Genomic DNA, 15,470 nt, shown 5'->3' on the forward strand with positions numbered 1-15,470 from the left:
TTCCTAGGGGGGCTATAGCCCCCCTAGAAAAAAATTAATAGACTGAACTTCAGTTCGATTCACGTTTTATTTTATAAAAATTAATAAAAAATCAGACTTCAATATAACTCGACAATTAATTTATAAAAAAAGTAACTAAAAGTAGTTCCACACTTTTTCCCAGCAAAAAAATTTTTGTGTTGTGTTTCTAAAGGCACAACTGCAAAAATGTCTTCACAAAGAAGTTAATAATTTTAAATACGCAGGAAGTTGTTTTGATTCAATTTTTTATAACTCATTTTTTCTTTAATGGGTATTTTTTTTTTTGTTTTTAATGGGTTGTTGTTGTTGTAACAGTTTATTGTGATTTCATCCATTTTTATGTTATACGCTTTGGTATTCAGCTTATGGCCAGATCGAGGAACTCTGCGACGTGTTGTGTTTTTAATGGGTAATTTTTTTGTAATGGATTAAAAAATAGTAAAAGTTTATAAAATGGTACAAATTTTTCAAATTTTGCCGCAAAAATGCTAATCCATTCTAGAAAATTTTAACATTTTAATAATTTTTGAAAATATTCGATAAACAAGCTTTATAATGCATTAAAAATCATAAAATCTTTTATTCGGGAAAATATCACAAAATTCACCTTATAGTAAAGAAACCAACTTACAATTTAGAAGACAACGTTAAGAAATAAAATCGGCAACTGCTACCACAATGCAAAGCCGTAAATAGGTTTTCAAATTATGGGGGGGGGGGCTAACATTTTTCTGGGGGGGTCTAAGCCTCCTCCCCAGAGGCCTTCCTACGCTTATGTCTATAGTTATATATAGCCATCAGATAAATCGATCCTCAATTACACAAAAATTGGTCCATATCAAGTTCATAATTGTATATAGCCCCCATATAAGCCACCCCATATTTCAATTCTGGCTCTGTATGTATTGTCTAATACATACCACGTATGGACTAACTCACAATTTAGAAAACGATGTTAAGAAGTTTTAAGATACCACAACCCAAGTAATTCGATTGTCGATGACAGTCTTTCGTAGAAATTTCTACGCAATCCATGGTGGAGGGTACATAAGATTCGGCCTGGCCGAACTTACGGCCGTATATACTTGTTTTAATTACAAATGTTCAACCGTTGACTTAATTAACTTAATGTTATTAATTGTATCCATTTTTTCAACTTCAATCAACTTTTTAATTGGAAATATTTTGGTGATATTTTTTTTCTGTGCGGTCTACAAGCAAACAATTAAAATTCGCTACGGACAAAGGTGGCACTATTTTGTAATAAACTCAAATTTAATATTAAAACGAACAACGAGAGAAATATGTTACACTGATTAATAGCGAGCCTCGTATACCGCATAAAAGTTTATAAATAAAATCGATCACTCATTACAGAAAGACCCAAGTGGTCTATATTATTCATCACTGAAGTTCAGTTTAACTCAGAAATTCGCAACAAAATGATCTTCTCCAACGAAACCATTAAATTAATCCTAATTATAGTGAATTGTTTTAATATCGTAAGAGCTTTAAAAATCAGATTTGAAATCAAAGTCTGCCATGAAAATATTATATGACAATTGCTCCGAAACTCATTGTCTAAAAATTTTAATCATAAAAATCTATTGTTTTTCGCAGTGTATTGTCAATATAGTAACGAGCTGAAATTATTTTAATACTTGAAGAATTTTGAATTTATTATTCCTTTTTGACCATCTAAAGGTATGTGCCCTTATTCATATCGCAGTGATACTTTTCTTCAATTATGAAAATCAATCCGATGTCCACAGTATGATAATGAACTACATCAACATGGTATTATCGGGTATATGTAGTGCCGCTGCTTTCGTGGAATCGGTCATTGTTGTGGAAATTGTAAGAGCAACTCAATAATCATTCAGATTTAAGCCAATTACTCTCTCTCTCTCTCTCTTTAATTTCCCAGGTTGCGACAGTGTTCCTTTCGGGAATTGTAACGACTACAATCATTTGGATCTATGTGAAAGCATTTTGTTACTACACCTTAACTGCAATGGTAAGAAGAGAATTACATTCTGTTTTCGATCCGAAATATATCAATAGGAATTTCAGAGAAGATGTTTATTTTTCTATACCACCATAAATATATAAGTAATAATACAATAAAAATAATGTCATTATATCGTGACATGTACTCCGGTAGGCTAGATGTGATTCGTACAGTAACAGTCTCAAAATGCACATAATAAATGAAAAATGCATTTTCTTAACAAAAAATTATCAAAGTGAAGGAAACGTGCACATATTGGGGGAATTTTCACTAAAATGTAGTATATTTCTCGAACTATAATAGAGTTAAACTGGCTTTGGTGTATGTATCTATGAATGTCTTTAAAAGAAATATATTATTATAAATATCTAAATATATAACTTAATTTAATTCCTTATTTTATATTTCATCTTTATAGATATTGAATGGTCTAATATCTGGAATTGCATTTCTACTTGTGCACCGTCTACGAAAAGTGGATTTAGTGAATAAAATTGCAGCCATCACATCGCCTGCAATGGTCCCTTTGAATCCTCTAAATCATTGCTGATAGATGATATCCTACAACAGAGGATACCGTGAACCAATGTTATTTTGCTGGACAATTGCCCTTCCAACTGCATCATTTTGACCATCTCTATGATGGTCTATACGATTCTGACGTCTCCATATTAAAATGCACAAAACGAAGGCATAGAATAACGTTAAGGACTACAATAAACACAAGACATTAAAAAAAATAAAAATAAAAATAAAAAAATATTGTTACCTCGGCAATTAACAAGGCCCAGTTGAACATTTGTTGTCTTCTTGTCATAATAGCATGTGATTTCCATTGGACTTCCAAACATCCACTTTGATTGAATTGTGCTATGTCGTTATCCTTGCTATAGCAACTGGATGGAATCGGCAAATGCTTGTAAGCGTAGTCCTGTGCATTGAATAGACCACAACACTTTAGCTAAAAGTAAGAGAACATATATTTTTTTAATATCTACAAAGAAAAAATGTTCCCGCACTTCCAAATAACTTTTTAATTGGTTCAATTAAAAATTTAATCAATTTTAAACAAAAAACTCAATTATTCATTCAATTATTCATTGTATTATTGTGTATTTACTTAGAATATTGTTTTTAATTATTTATGTAATTTTCTTGTAATTTTGTACTTTCATAAATTTTTTCCGATTATAGTTATAGTAGGATTTTGCTTCAGTAATGCTGGTGACATTTCTGAAGGTTTGAAAGCTTCTCTAAGTGGTTTCACTGCAATGTGGAACGCCGTTCGGACTCGGCTATAAAAAGGAGCTCCCTTTTCATTGAGCTTAACATGGAATCGGGCAGCACTCAGTGATAAGAGAGAAGTTCACTAATGTGATATCACAATGGACTGAATAGTCTAAGTGAGCGTGATACATCGGGCTGCCACCTAACCTACTTCAGATTTGAATAAACATTTAGTGATCCAATGAATAATATGAAACTCATTATTTTCGCATATAACGTTTTATTATTTTGTTTTTAATTTGAAATATTTTTGGTTTCATTGAAATATTCATTGGAATAATTAATTAATTAAAATTTAATTAAAAATATAAAAATATTCAAACATTTTTTAATGGATTTTTAATTTTTAAATATGATTAAAAATTCAAGAATGTTTTTTCTTGAACATATTTTGGTGATATTCTTTTCTGTGTAAGGTAAGGTAGCGGTATATCCGCATATAGACACACTTTAACTGATGATATAGAAGTCGAAAAAATCGACTAACCGACCTACACGCAAAGAAAAAAATAAGTTTTGGAAAACGGGTATCACAAGTTATCTTACAGTTTTTTTTAATATCTTCAAAAACTTCAAACTTTTAACACCAAAACAATTTTTTGTTACAAATTTTTATTTTTGCATTAAAAATAAACTTTTTTATATCGAAATCATAGCCCATTTCGTTTATATCAGGCGCTTAAATAAGAACCATTTTGAGGTTTTGTACACCGAATAAAAATAAACTGTTTTACAGGAAGAATGAACTACCTCGTGCGAAAATTTAACTAAACTGTACACCGCATTTTGAGATTTCCACAAAACGTTGTTAAAGCCAGGAAAATGTAATGTCCTGTTGTACTTTTTAACTACACTGTTAGAAAAATATGTTTTTCATATGTTCCGATATAAACAAAATGTGTTTCGGGCACAATTTTTAAACACAATACATTTAAGTACAAACATTTAATGTTCCTAAACTAACACAAAATGTTTGGGACACATATGTTAGTATGTTAGAATATATTATGTTTGGGGCATGAATATTTTATAAAAATAATATGTGTGAATGTAAACATATATAAATTTACAAACTTCGAGTAAACATATATATGTTGGGATACTTTATTCAGAGAGCGACAGAGAGAGAGTTAGTATAGAGAAAGAAATAGAGATGGAAACCGGGAGGGTTGAATAAAAAGATATCATCATAACAGAGCGAGAGAATGAAATGAGAGCAATTTCTGGGAAACCGCTTGTTTGTTGTTTCGGAAAACTGTTTCATGATAAGGCCAAAAATGTAATATGCTTAAGTCTAAATATTATTTAATTAGAATATTAGAATGAATATTCGGAACCAAGAGAATAGACATTTGAAAAAAAAAAACAGCATATTTGTATTACAGAAAAAGATGCGAAGAACTCAAAAATTTCGTGGAAGTGAAAATTACGTGAGGGAATGAGCACAATCTTCTTTGGGGAATTCTTCCAAGCATAAACTATTTTTGGACTCAAAATGCTTCCAAACATATAATATGCTCACATAAAACGAACATATTAATGTTTCGGCAGTATCCAATAATATATGTGCTTCCTGCAAAATATGTTTAGAAGCGATTTTTTTTTTGAGGGTGTACAGCTCACGAAAATGCATCCTCTCATAGAAGAAAAAATGAACTAAAAGTAAAGAAGAAAATCAGGACGCTGACATAGGTGATACTCGAAAATCACCTTATGTTTTACACACAAAAGCCGTTATCTAATTTCACTGCGAAATGCGAATATAGTATTGTCCTTTTTTAGAATTCACTTCTTGGTGGAGGGTACATAAACATTTGCCCTGTCGAGCTTTGTTACATTCGTACTTTTTTCTATTTTCTTCTGGTTATTAATACCTACTTGCATTTGGATATTGTCCATAGCCTTGGGATCTGTTCCAACATTTCGCCAAGCAACCTCCAGTTCTTGTAATGAGTGGAAGTAAATTCCATGCGGCTGAAATGAGCGCAACTGGAGGCATTGCAAGATCAACAGTGAAAGCATAAATATTGAATACTGCAAAATTAAAGTAGAAATCGATCAATTAATATGCAGATTTAACAATATACAGATTTTTTTTATTATGTATACCAATAATAATTGTAGGTAAAAACTGCAAACAAAAAATAGTTATTTTCTCCCAAACGAAGATTTAGACAAAAATGAAGTACAAAATTTTCCAAATTTTGAATTTGCGATCATAAGTTTTTGAAATAAAATTTATGTTAAATTTTTACCTTCACCATGTCATATTTTCTTAAACAATAGAAAAAATATTATTTTTAATGATTTTTGTTTTTTCAATTCGATAAAAATTATAAACTTATTTGTATCATTACTAAAATATTTTAGTTTAAATTTTCTAAAATTAACCTACATTTTCTTTGATGGTAGGTTCACTTATTTTCTGGGTGTTTGGAAGAAAAGTAAAGAAACATTTACTAAAAGGACAAAACGACTTTATTGAAAAGTTTATCGATTTTTGGACACCGAAAAAAACTATATATCAGAGAAATGCGTCTTCTATAATAGGCAAAATTTGCATTTTTATTTTAAGGACATGATTATGTTTTTTTTTCAGTGTATGCTATATGTAATTTTCATGACCTGTGTCCTTCCAACTGGGTTTTGTTCGCAATTTAAATTTCGATTTCTCGAAGACTTACGATAACATTTACTCCAAGAACTTCACTACAGATGCCATAACAGCCAACAACTGCTGTCATAACCAAAAGTCCACATAACAGCATTCCAAGAATAAAACATGCATGGCTATCAGTTCCCGGTGTCGAATTTTTAATACCCAATACATCAATTACTAAGGTAGCTAAGCCAATGATCTGAAAAAAAAAAAATACAAAATATTGGATAGTAGTAACTTGACCTTTGGAGAGCGAAGAGATTTAAGAGAAGTTAGAGTCAATCGCAGTGCGTCAACGAAAATCAAATTCCCTTTCATGCATTACCAACAGCAAAGTCAACATAAACTTAAGGATTATCACATTACCTTCTGCTGATAGCTGATATATCAACCACAGGAAACGGCGTTATTTAAAAGAATCTTTTTGATCGTTTGACTCAGTTATTATGTTAAGGACAGCGTTGTGTGGACGGTATGATTCAAAAACACAGATGCCCTCGTTGAAGGTTGAGCGTTACTGACTAGTTGGTCTATACAATAGCTAACTGGATTCCAAATTTCTTGGAGTTATAGTATCGGTCAAGAAATCTGAATTTACTTGGTCATCATTTAGCTAAATCGGGAAGGAAATAGTTCAAATGAAAATGCAAAGGGCACATACCTCACACAATTTCGCCTTGTATGTTCAAAATACAATAGTCCAACTGTCCAACCAACTTAAGCAAAGGGGTCGATGAAATTATATATGGCCCAATCAGAGAGACTGCTGTGACGATGGTGAAGTCTTGAAGGTAGTACCGTTACTACAGATAAATTTCAACTTAAGGGATAATACTGCACAAGCAAATGATAATGAAATGAGAGTACACTACTATCTATGTTCTTTTACAAAAAGAAAAAATGTTTTGGCTTTCGACCTTTTCGTCACAATGGCCCATGGTGAGAATTGGAATGAGAATGACAATAAGAATTCAATTCATTAGATATTTTTTTCTTTGAATGGTATGCAAACAGCAGCGTATATTGCACTTCCTTATAAATTGATTGATAAGAGGCATACGACGATGATGTGATACTAGCAGCCAGAGGGATATTCCCAGATGCAATTATAGATATCTTACAGAGATCTTAAGCCCTGCATCGCGGGGACAGAAAACTCGTATTTATACTTAGAATTGAAGAGAAGACCGTAGGCGTTGTACAAGACAATAAATATGCTGCGATTAGACCAATAATTCGTAATGGTAATCTTATCTGGTGGTCGGCACAATAGGGTTGTAAAAGACGGGCGATTAATTGCATAAAAACCTCAATTTAAACATACCACACAAATGATATTGAAACCAAAAACAAATCCTTTAACTGTATTAAATAAAGCTCCCATTTTATTATGTATTACAAAGGTACACACTTTAAAAATTCCAAACTGTCCAATTGAATATCAAAAAACGAAAGAAACCCAAACGATCTTTGCTTGTGAATAAACCTGCCTTAAATGCAGCTTTCAAGATAATACTGCACAAGCAAATGATAATGAAATGAGAATACCTACTACTATCTATGTTCTTCAACAAAAAGAAAAAATGTTTTGACTTTCGACCTTTTCGTCATAATGGCCCATGGTGAGAATTGCAATGAGAATGACAATAAGAATTCAGTTCATTAGATATTTTTGTTTTCTTTCTTTATTAAAATACAAAATACTTAAAATTATGATGGTATACTAAGCAGGATTATTAAAATGTAATTGTTCGTTTTGCTAAAATATTACAATTAAGTTTAAAAAGGAAATTAACAAAATTTGTTATATAAGCAAAACAATTATTTACAAAATTCATTTCTTAAATAGTAATTACAAAATTGGTAAAAAATATGTTAATGTTTTATCGATTTGTTCACATATCATTTATTATGAATTTTTCAAATTTGAGATCTGATTTTGTATATTAGTTTTTATCAATCGGAATATAAAGTGATAATAGTACACCGAAAAAATATCAACAATATTTTTCAATTAAAAATTGTCACTTCTAAATGGAAGGAAATTTGGAAGATCAAGGAAATTAGCACACATAAACCTTATTTTATATTTCTCTTTTTGGCAAAAAAAATACGACAGACAAATTCAACTTTCAGATGCTTAACTTTACAGACTATCAGTTATTCCGCACGACAGTGCTCCTGTCGAACATATCCCATATATTGTGCACATTATAAATTAAGTCCGAAGGCATAATCGATACTGCTGCATGTTTATGGGATCGATAACACATTTACCGATTATTTAGTCATCGCCGACAAGTCGTATCGATTCGACACAGTGTAAGATTCTTTACAAACACCGACATTCCGTCCGGAATAGCTGATAGTCTGTAAAGCGCATAAGAAGTAATATCTATGGGACTGCATCGAAAAATTGAAAATATATAGAACGTATTCAGCTCATATTTTAGAAATAGTTTTGCATATCATATAAACAATTTTACTTCGATGCGGTCGAAAAGTAAAACTTTTACTTCTTCCAATTTTTACCAAATCGGACAAAAAATTATCATACAGGTATCAAAAACACGTAAAATTGGAATGGATATATAAGGGGGTTTTATCGAAATATATGCAGATATACAATTTTCAAAAACTAATTTGACTACAGACAAAAAACCAATATGTGTCAAATTTCAGCAAGACAAATCCCGTTGCCTTGTTCACGAGGCAACGCTGCGAACTCCTCACCCACCAGCACCTGATAAAGTGCAGTGAAGTAAATCATACCATCCCAAGGAGGCCTCTCCTACTTGATTTCAGAATGGACAAATAATCAATCAATCACCTTCACCTGACCGGCAAAAACATTAGGAGGCATGGGAGGTGACGCTTTCAACAGCAATTCAGAAGGAAATGTCTTTCTATCAGTGCAGCATTTACTGGGAGGAAGCTCACCAGCTGTCGATGACAAATGGTCTGGTATAATCAGGTAATAGTTGCCTTTCACTTCTGAACTCAGTAATGAAAAATGTTATTACAGCAGATAGCCAAACAGACGTACATCGATACATCGACTTAGAATTTCACTCTGGGCGTTAATAATGGGAAACTTAATAATTGAATTATGGTAGAGGATGTAACTAGAAGACTTAAAGAATATGCATCTTTTTATGGTTTCATTATTCCGAAATATAGTAATAAACAAATATACAATAACAGATCTAAAATAAAAAGTAAATACATCTGATAAAACATATCTAAAAATATTAAACTTAAAAAACACATATTAAGTACAAAATCTATTAAAATCCTCTATATTAAAAAAAGAAGAAATTAAAATTTTTTAAGTCAGATTTTTTCTGTTTCGAATTGGCACAAGTTAATAAATAATACATGACATAAAGGTTTAATGTAGAGGAACAAATTACGCTTCAACATTACATTATAATAACTGTTTAAAATTCAATTTCAGATAATTTACGATTAATGAAAACTATACAATAATTTTCAAATGCTATCAGATTAAAATTCAAAATATACTTTCATTAAAAATTGGGTATTGGTGGTGGTAGTGGTATACGGAATATGTTTATATGCGGTGGAAGTGTTTTTTGTTTTATACTTTGTGGAAACGTTTTTATTGTTATTTCCTAGACTACTGTAGAAACGCAAATATACACGAATTGTTGTAAAACTATTTGTTAGATTACATCCATTGATGTTAGTATAAATGGATGCATGTTATTTACGAATTAAAAATATCACATTTAGTATTCGTCGGTGTTTCGCAAAATTTCTTATATATCTATAGGTGTAAAATTAATTTTTGTTGTTTTTTTTTTACAAATAACTTCATCGCATCCTAAAGTTAATATTTTAATTGTTTGATATTAATTGCATTTGTTCCTAAAAATTGATCTCACTATGTATGAAATAAAAAGTGTAGTTTTTACACATGCGACTATTTTTAGAGTCTCCATGGCAGTGGTACAAAACCCCATTTTTGTGTTATGTCTTTAAAGTTACATTCGATGGCCACCACGACTTTCTCCGACTTCTGCGTTCGCGCAGATAAAGCGGCTTTCAGTGTTAGGCATAGTTTATTATCTCTATGGCTGATGTGTTGAGTCTGAAATTGAAAAGAAAAGTAAATACCATTCCATTAAAATAAAAATTCTACAATTAATAACAGGCATGATAGACTATAAGTTCGGTCGGTTCGAAGATCATTGGGTTTAATTCATAGCTTTACAATATCTTTAATAATTTAAATACTGGGATAAAATTCGAATATGTCAGTTGACAACGGTTCAGTTAGGTTAAAAAAATATGTTTAGGTTTGGTTGTAACTAACAAAATATAAATATTGGAGGTATTTTACAATGTTAAAATCAATGTATTATAAATAAGACTTATATTTGCTTAAATAACCGCATTTTTCTCAAATTAAGGTATAACAGCAAAACAAATGTTTGCTAATCGTATTCGATAGCCTTTAAGAAAGTTGAAGAGTTGGGAAAAAGCATATAACTATTATCGGTTCTCCAAATTGCGTTGGATTACATGTTAAATCTTGGCAATTTTACAAATACCAAGAATGCCAATATATTAATAAGCAGTCACAGTCTGCTGATTTTTGTATTCGTTGTTGAGTGTAAGACCCGAAATTACAAATTAAAGGCGAATCGGAAAAGTTACTGCTTCTAAAGGGTGATACGGTCAAAATTTGGTCAAGGGAAAACGCGTGTAAATCGGTGAAATCGTTTATTTAAAAAATCAAATTAAATTTCTTTTTCAAGTTCAATTAGTATAAAATTCAGGAAAAATATTCAGTTAGGCTTTCGCTTTTCCAAATCCGAATTGCCGGGCCTCACGCTTGACACCTGCCATCAGATTTTGTACAGCCACCTTGTCCACCTTCTTCGCCGCAGAAATCCAGTTTGCCTTGAACTGCTGCTCGTCCTTAGCATTTTTTTTGGTCTTCTTTAAGTTCCGCTTGACAATAGCCCAGTATTTCTCAATTGGGCGGAGCTCTGGCGTGTTGGGAGGGTTCTTGTCCTTGGGAACCACCTGCACGTTGTTGGCGGCGTACCACTCCATGGCCTTTTTACCGTAATGGCAAGATGCCAAATCCGGCCAAAACAGTACGGAACAACCGTGTTTCTTCAGGAAAGGCAGCAGACGTTTATTCAAACACTCTTTCACGTAAATTTCTTGGTTGACAGTCCCGGAAGCTATGAAAATGATGCTTTTCAAGCCACAGGTACAGATGGCTTGCCAAACCAGATATTTCTTTGCGAACTTTGACAGTTTTATGGGCTTGAAATTATCTGCTACCTTTCCCTTTCCTTTTGCCGTATAAAACTCCTGTCCCGGAAGCTGCTTGTAGTCGGCTTTGACGTAGGTTTCGTCGTCCATTACCACGCAGTCAAACTTCGTCAGCATTCGTCAGCATCGTCGGAGAGAGAGGTTAGGGTTTCGCTTGAAACTACCGGCAACTCTCTTTGTCGTCCCAGCGGCTTCCGGTTTTCGATTTCCCCCCGATCCAGACTTCCTGGCTGTCAACAGACATTCCCCAAACACTTTAATTACATTTGTAACGGTTGATTTGGCAACTTTTAGCGATTTGCCAGCTTTGCGTTCGAGTAGCTCGGATTTTCGCGATGCGCGAGCAAAATTTTGATACGCGGCTCTTCTTGCTTGGACGGCATTTTGACAACTGAAGAGTGAATTCCAAAATCTAAATAGGAGCAACATTCTACACATACACAGAAAAAATATCACCAAAATATTTCCAATTAAAAAGTTAATTGAAGTTGAAAAAAATTTCAATTAATAAATTAATTGATACAATTAACTTTTTAATCAAGATAGAAATATTAATCAATTAAGTCGATGATTGAAAATTTAAAAATTTTTAATTAAAACATTAATTGATACAATTAACTTTTTAATCAAATTCGGAAGACTAAGTCAGTTAAAGAAAGTGATGAATATTTTTTTAACTTTTAATTAAAACTGTATTTCAAACAATCAATTGTTAATCCAAATAAAAACCAATTGAGAAAATAATTGAAAATAGTTACATTTCTTAATTAAAAAATTAATTGAGTTTTGCAATCAACATCAATTAAATTTTTAATTGAATCAATTAAAAAATTAATTGAAATTTGCTAATGAAATCAATTAATATTTTAATCAATATTTTTTTCTATGACCAATTAAAACTGTGATTGATACTATCAGTTTCGTGATTGAAGACATTTCAATTAAAAAATTAATTGGATCAATTAATTTCGTGATTGAATCCGAAAAATTTTTTTTTTTTGTGTGTACACACCTTCAAAATGAGGGGTGTTCAGGTTTTTAAAATGCAAATTGAAAGAAATACGTCAAGTTTATATTGACCAAATTTTAACCGTATCACCCTTTAAATGCACCAGTTTTACTTTGAATTTTAAATTAAAATTTTTCTAAGCTCGATGCCTTTTTGTTAAATATTTTTCCCAAATCTGGGGCTCGGAAAAACCATTTGGTAAGTAGCACGCATCAAAAAATTATTAAAATTCAGTGCAAAAATGGTGGGCATCATGAGGCGCATTTCCATCTCGGTAGCTACGTCAATTGTCGTATTCGGCGTTCGGAAAACCCAGGAGCTATTGTTGAAAGGCCTCTCCCTTCTTAACGTGTATTTGTTTGCTTCAGCTTATGGTCCGGCGGGGTTATTAGGCTTTAGTTTTTCGAAAATATAAAACACACATATGAAATTTGGTTATGCAAAATTTCATGAAAAGTAAATATATTTTGAAACCCTCAGACATATCACTAGCATTAACCAGAGGCGATAAACCACCGCTGAAAAATGTTCAGTGTTCGAAACTGGGAACCGGCGATCCTTTGTATGCAGGACGGGCAAGCTAACCATTGCATATGCAAAATATGCAATGAAAGCGTCGACTTTTTGATTTTCTAAAATTTTTGAAGTTAAGTTTTGCAAAAGCCAATCTTGCGAAGTTTTCACACTTTCAAAATCCATCTTATAGTATTCAAAACTAAAATACGATTTTACATTTGAATTTGAATTACGACACTTCACCCACTTCAACCAAGATTTACACCCACTACTTACATCCATATTATAATCCCACAATTGACGTGAATCATTGGAACACATGGCCAATTGGACATTTGAAGTCGTTGCATTGCGATTCTTCAACATTTTAATGGTACTCTGTTTAGGCTCACTGTAGGTTAAGCAGACATTGTTATTTGTCATGATCTTGCCACCTGGCGTAATGACAAATATGTCCATAGTTTGTGAATGGGCATTACAATCTCCAACTGTTATTGGCTGGGCGGAAGTACGAGGAGCATCCTCTTTGGCCGGTCTCAGACATTTATCTCTATCCAAATCAATAAGATTCATCAGTTGATCGCTCATATTCTCAACTTCTTCAAATATACGTGGCCATTCTCGCGAAATCAAACGACCTGGAATATTTTTCATATGTTTCGAAAATGCTTGAGAACATTCTGTTTCCCCATCGAGCCAAATAATTTTGCCAAAGAAACGATCAGGAGTTGGGAAGAAATGTTCTGGCCACACATTCTTTAGGTACCAAGAGAATGGTTTGCACTGCAATTTCTCCCTAAGGGCCACACGATTACTAACATCAATCTCTTTTGGTGTTTGCAATGAGAGGCCAGACGTGTAAAGCAATGTGAAATATTGCCATTCATCCATCCATACCACCGCAGCACGAGCTAAATTATGTCCAAGAACTTCACTCATTCCACCGGGGAATGTGTAAGGCGTACTACTGCGAAATACATGACCAACATGGGAGCATGGACTAATTTCTATAGTGCCGCCACATTGCCAAATTCGGAAAGACATTTCCACATTTTCTCCTCCCCAAATCTGAAAAGAGCAAAAATTTAATAAAATGCCATTTTGTCTACATAAATATAAGATTGACCTTCATTTCTTCATCATAAGCTCCGATTTCGTAAAAATATTTGCGATCTATGGCAAATAGGCCACCGGCCATACCGGGTGTTGGTGTGGGTCTCGTGGGATGTTGTCTTAATGTGCCACGCTCTGTGGCAAACCAACGGAAACTCAATTGCCAGTTGAATGCTCCCCAATGATTTTCAAATGTCTTGGTATAGCTAAAGTTATCATCCGATATTATATCGATAACGGGACATATAACGGTGGTGCGGGACTCTTTAATACGATGTATTAAGGGTTCCAACCAACCCCTGGAACATTCACAATGAGCATCCAAGAATGTTAGCACATCACCTCGGGCATGTTTTGCCCCCATTAAACGAGCCGGTACAAGTCCACCTCTAGTTGGCATGCGGAAAATTCTGGTGGGTACACTGAGAACTCTAACATAGCTATCTAATTGCTTTTTCAAATATGCTGAAAAATTTGCAAAAAGAAGTTAAAGATCAGTTTTAGCATTTAGATTTTATTCCATAAATATGAAAGCACTTACATCGATCACTGGCATCATCAACCAATATAATTTCTTTCAGGAGTCGTCTGGGTGTACGGTTTATAACACTGGTAATTGTTCGCAGCAGTACGGACCAAGCCTCATTGTGGAATACTATAATAATGGAAGCTGTTGGCATTTCTTCGATATTATATTTCTCATCGCGGCATCTGGAATAAAAAGGAACATACATTTTAGATTTCCAAGAGAGAAGAGAAGGCCATTTTGCAATAGCATACATGCTTCTAAAAAATGTATTAAACTGAAATGTGTGCATTGCATCATTTTCGAATATGATTTTATACATTTTATAGATATAATTAAATTATCCCAATTTTTGATATTTTTTGAGTTGACTTTGAGTTGACAAAAGGTTTTGCTTTAGATTTCGTCTAATTTCTACAAAGTTGTTAGAAGACATATACTAACATCACGTACCAAATTTTGAACCGGAGCGGACGAAATTTGTTTTTTCAGTAGGTTCTAGAAGTTAAATATGGCAATCGTTTGCCTTTTATATTTCGGAATTAGATAACAAAACCAAATAATTATAATCGAAAATCGCTTTATTGTTTTCAAAATATTCCCCATTAAGATCTATAGACATTTGCATGCGTTTGTAGAAGCACTTTTGCCACTCTGATTAAGGTATTACCTTCAGGTGTCGAAAAATGTTGATCTCTCATTTTATTTTTTACGTACGGGAATAGAAAGAAGTCATTCGGTGCCATGTTAGGTGGCAACCCGATGTATCAGGCTCACTTAGACTATTCAGTCCATTGTGATACCACATTGGTGAACTTCTCTCTTTTCACTGTGTGCTGCCCGATTCCATGTTAAGCTCAAAGACAAGGGACTTCCTTTTTATAGTCGAGTCCGGACGACGTTCCACATTGCAGTGAAACCACTTAGAGAAGCTTTGAAACCCTCAGAAATGTCACCAGCATTACTGAGGTGGGATAATCCACCGCTGAAAAACTTTTTGATGTTCGGTCGAAGC

At 32.9% G+C, this 15,470-nt stretch overlaps 3 protein-coding genes across 7 annotated transcripts in view; 1 reads left to right on the forward strand and 2 right to left on the reverse strand.

Moving 5' to 3' along the window:
- Positions 1-1,457: 1,457 nt before the first annotated feature.
- Positions 1,458-2,828, forward strand: LOC142238777 (uncharacterized). Its single transcript, XM_075310500.1, has 4 exons — positions 1,458-1,523; positions 1,726-1,878; positions 1,949-2,038; positions 2,451-2,828. Exons 1-4 carry the CDS (start codon positions 1,464-1,466, stop codon positions 2,580-2,582), a joined length of 435 nt encoding a protein of 144 aa, XP_075166615.1. The 5' UTR covers positions 1,458-1,463; the 3' UTR covers positions 2,583-2,828.
- On the reverse strand, positions 2,594-7,395 carry Tsp42Ep (Tetraspanin 42Ep). The gene is made up of 5 exons (XM_075310499.1): positions 7,303-7,395; positions 6,004-6,177; positions 5,198-5,353; positions 2,802-2,993; positions 2,594-2,743 (listed from the first exon to the last, which is right to left on the reverse strand). Exons 1-5 carry the CDS (start codon positions 7,360-7,362, stop codon positions 2,594-2,596), a joined length of 732 nt encoding a protein of 243 aa, XP_075166614.1. The 5' UTR covers positions 7,363-7,395.
- A 236-nt stretch (positions 7,396-7,631) lies between these two features.
- Positions 7,632-15,470, reverse strand: part of Pgant3 (Polypeptide N-Acetylgalactosaminyltransferase 3) — a 54,970-nt gene continuing 47,131 nt past the window's right edge. For all 5 annotated transcript variants that reach the window (XM_075309184.1, XM_075309187.1, XM_075309186.1 and 2 more), the window contains 4 exons: positions 14,471-14,640; positions 13,943-14,394; positions 13,093-13,884; positions 7,632-10,092 (listed from right to left, as the gene is read on the reverse strand). In XM_075309184.1, coding sequence (XP_075165299.1) covers positions 9,931-10,092; positions 13,093-13,884; positions 13,943-14,394; positions 14,471-14,640 — 1,576 coding nt within the window. In that variant the 3' untranslated portion in view covers positions 7,632-9,930. The remainder of the gene's footprint in view (positions 10,093-13,092; positions 13,885-13,942; positions 14,395-14,470; positions 14,641-15,470) is intronic.

The sequence above is a fragment of the Haematobia irritans genome, chromosome 5 (assembly GCF_050003625.1).
Source record: "Haematobia irritans isolate KBUSLIRL chromosome 5, ASM5000362v1, whole genome shotgun sequence".
Classification (NCBI taxonomy): domain Eukaryota; kingdom Metazoa; phylum Arthropoda; class Insecta; order Diptera; family Muscidae; genus Haematobia; species Haematobia irritans.

What these genes read in the sequence shown, in the direction of transcription:
- LOC142238777 (XM_075310500.1), top strand. Translation starts at nt 1,464, where the DNA reads ATGATCTTCTCCAACGAAACCATTAAATTAATCCTAATTATAGTGAAT. An exon ending in TAGTGAATTGTTTTAATATC is followed by an intron (nt 1,524 to 1,725) that starts GTAAGAGCTTTA and finishes GACCATCTAAAG; the next exon opens with GTATGTGCCCTTATTCATAT. An exon ending in ACTACACCTTAACTGCAATG is followed by an intron (nt 2,039 to 2,450) that starts GTAAGAAGAGAA and finishes TCATCTTTATAG; the next exon opens with ATATTGAATGGTCTAATATC.
- Tsp42Ep (XM_075310499.1), bottom strand. Translation starts at nt 7,362, where the DNA reads ATGGGAGCTTTATTTAATACAGTTAAAGGATTTGTTTTTGGTTTCAAT. An exon ending in TGGACAATATCCAAATGCAA is followed by an intron (nt 2,994 to 5,197) that starts GTAGGTATTAAT and finishes TCTTACTTTTAG; the next exon opens with CTAAAGTGTTGTGGTCTATT. An exon ending in GGGCCTTGTTAATTGCCGAG is followed by an intron (nt 2,744 to 2,801) that starts GTAACAATATTT and finishes TGTTTATTGTAG; the next exon opens with TCCTTAACGTTATTCTATGC.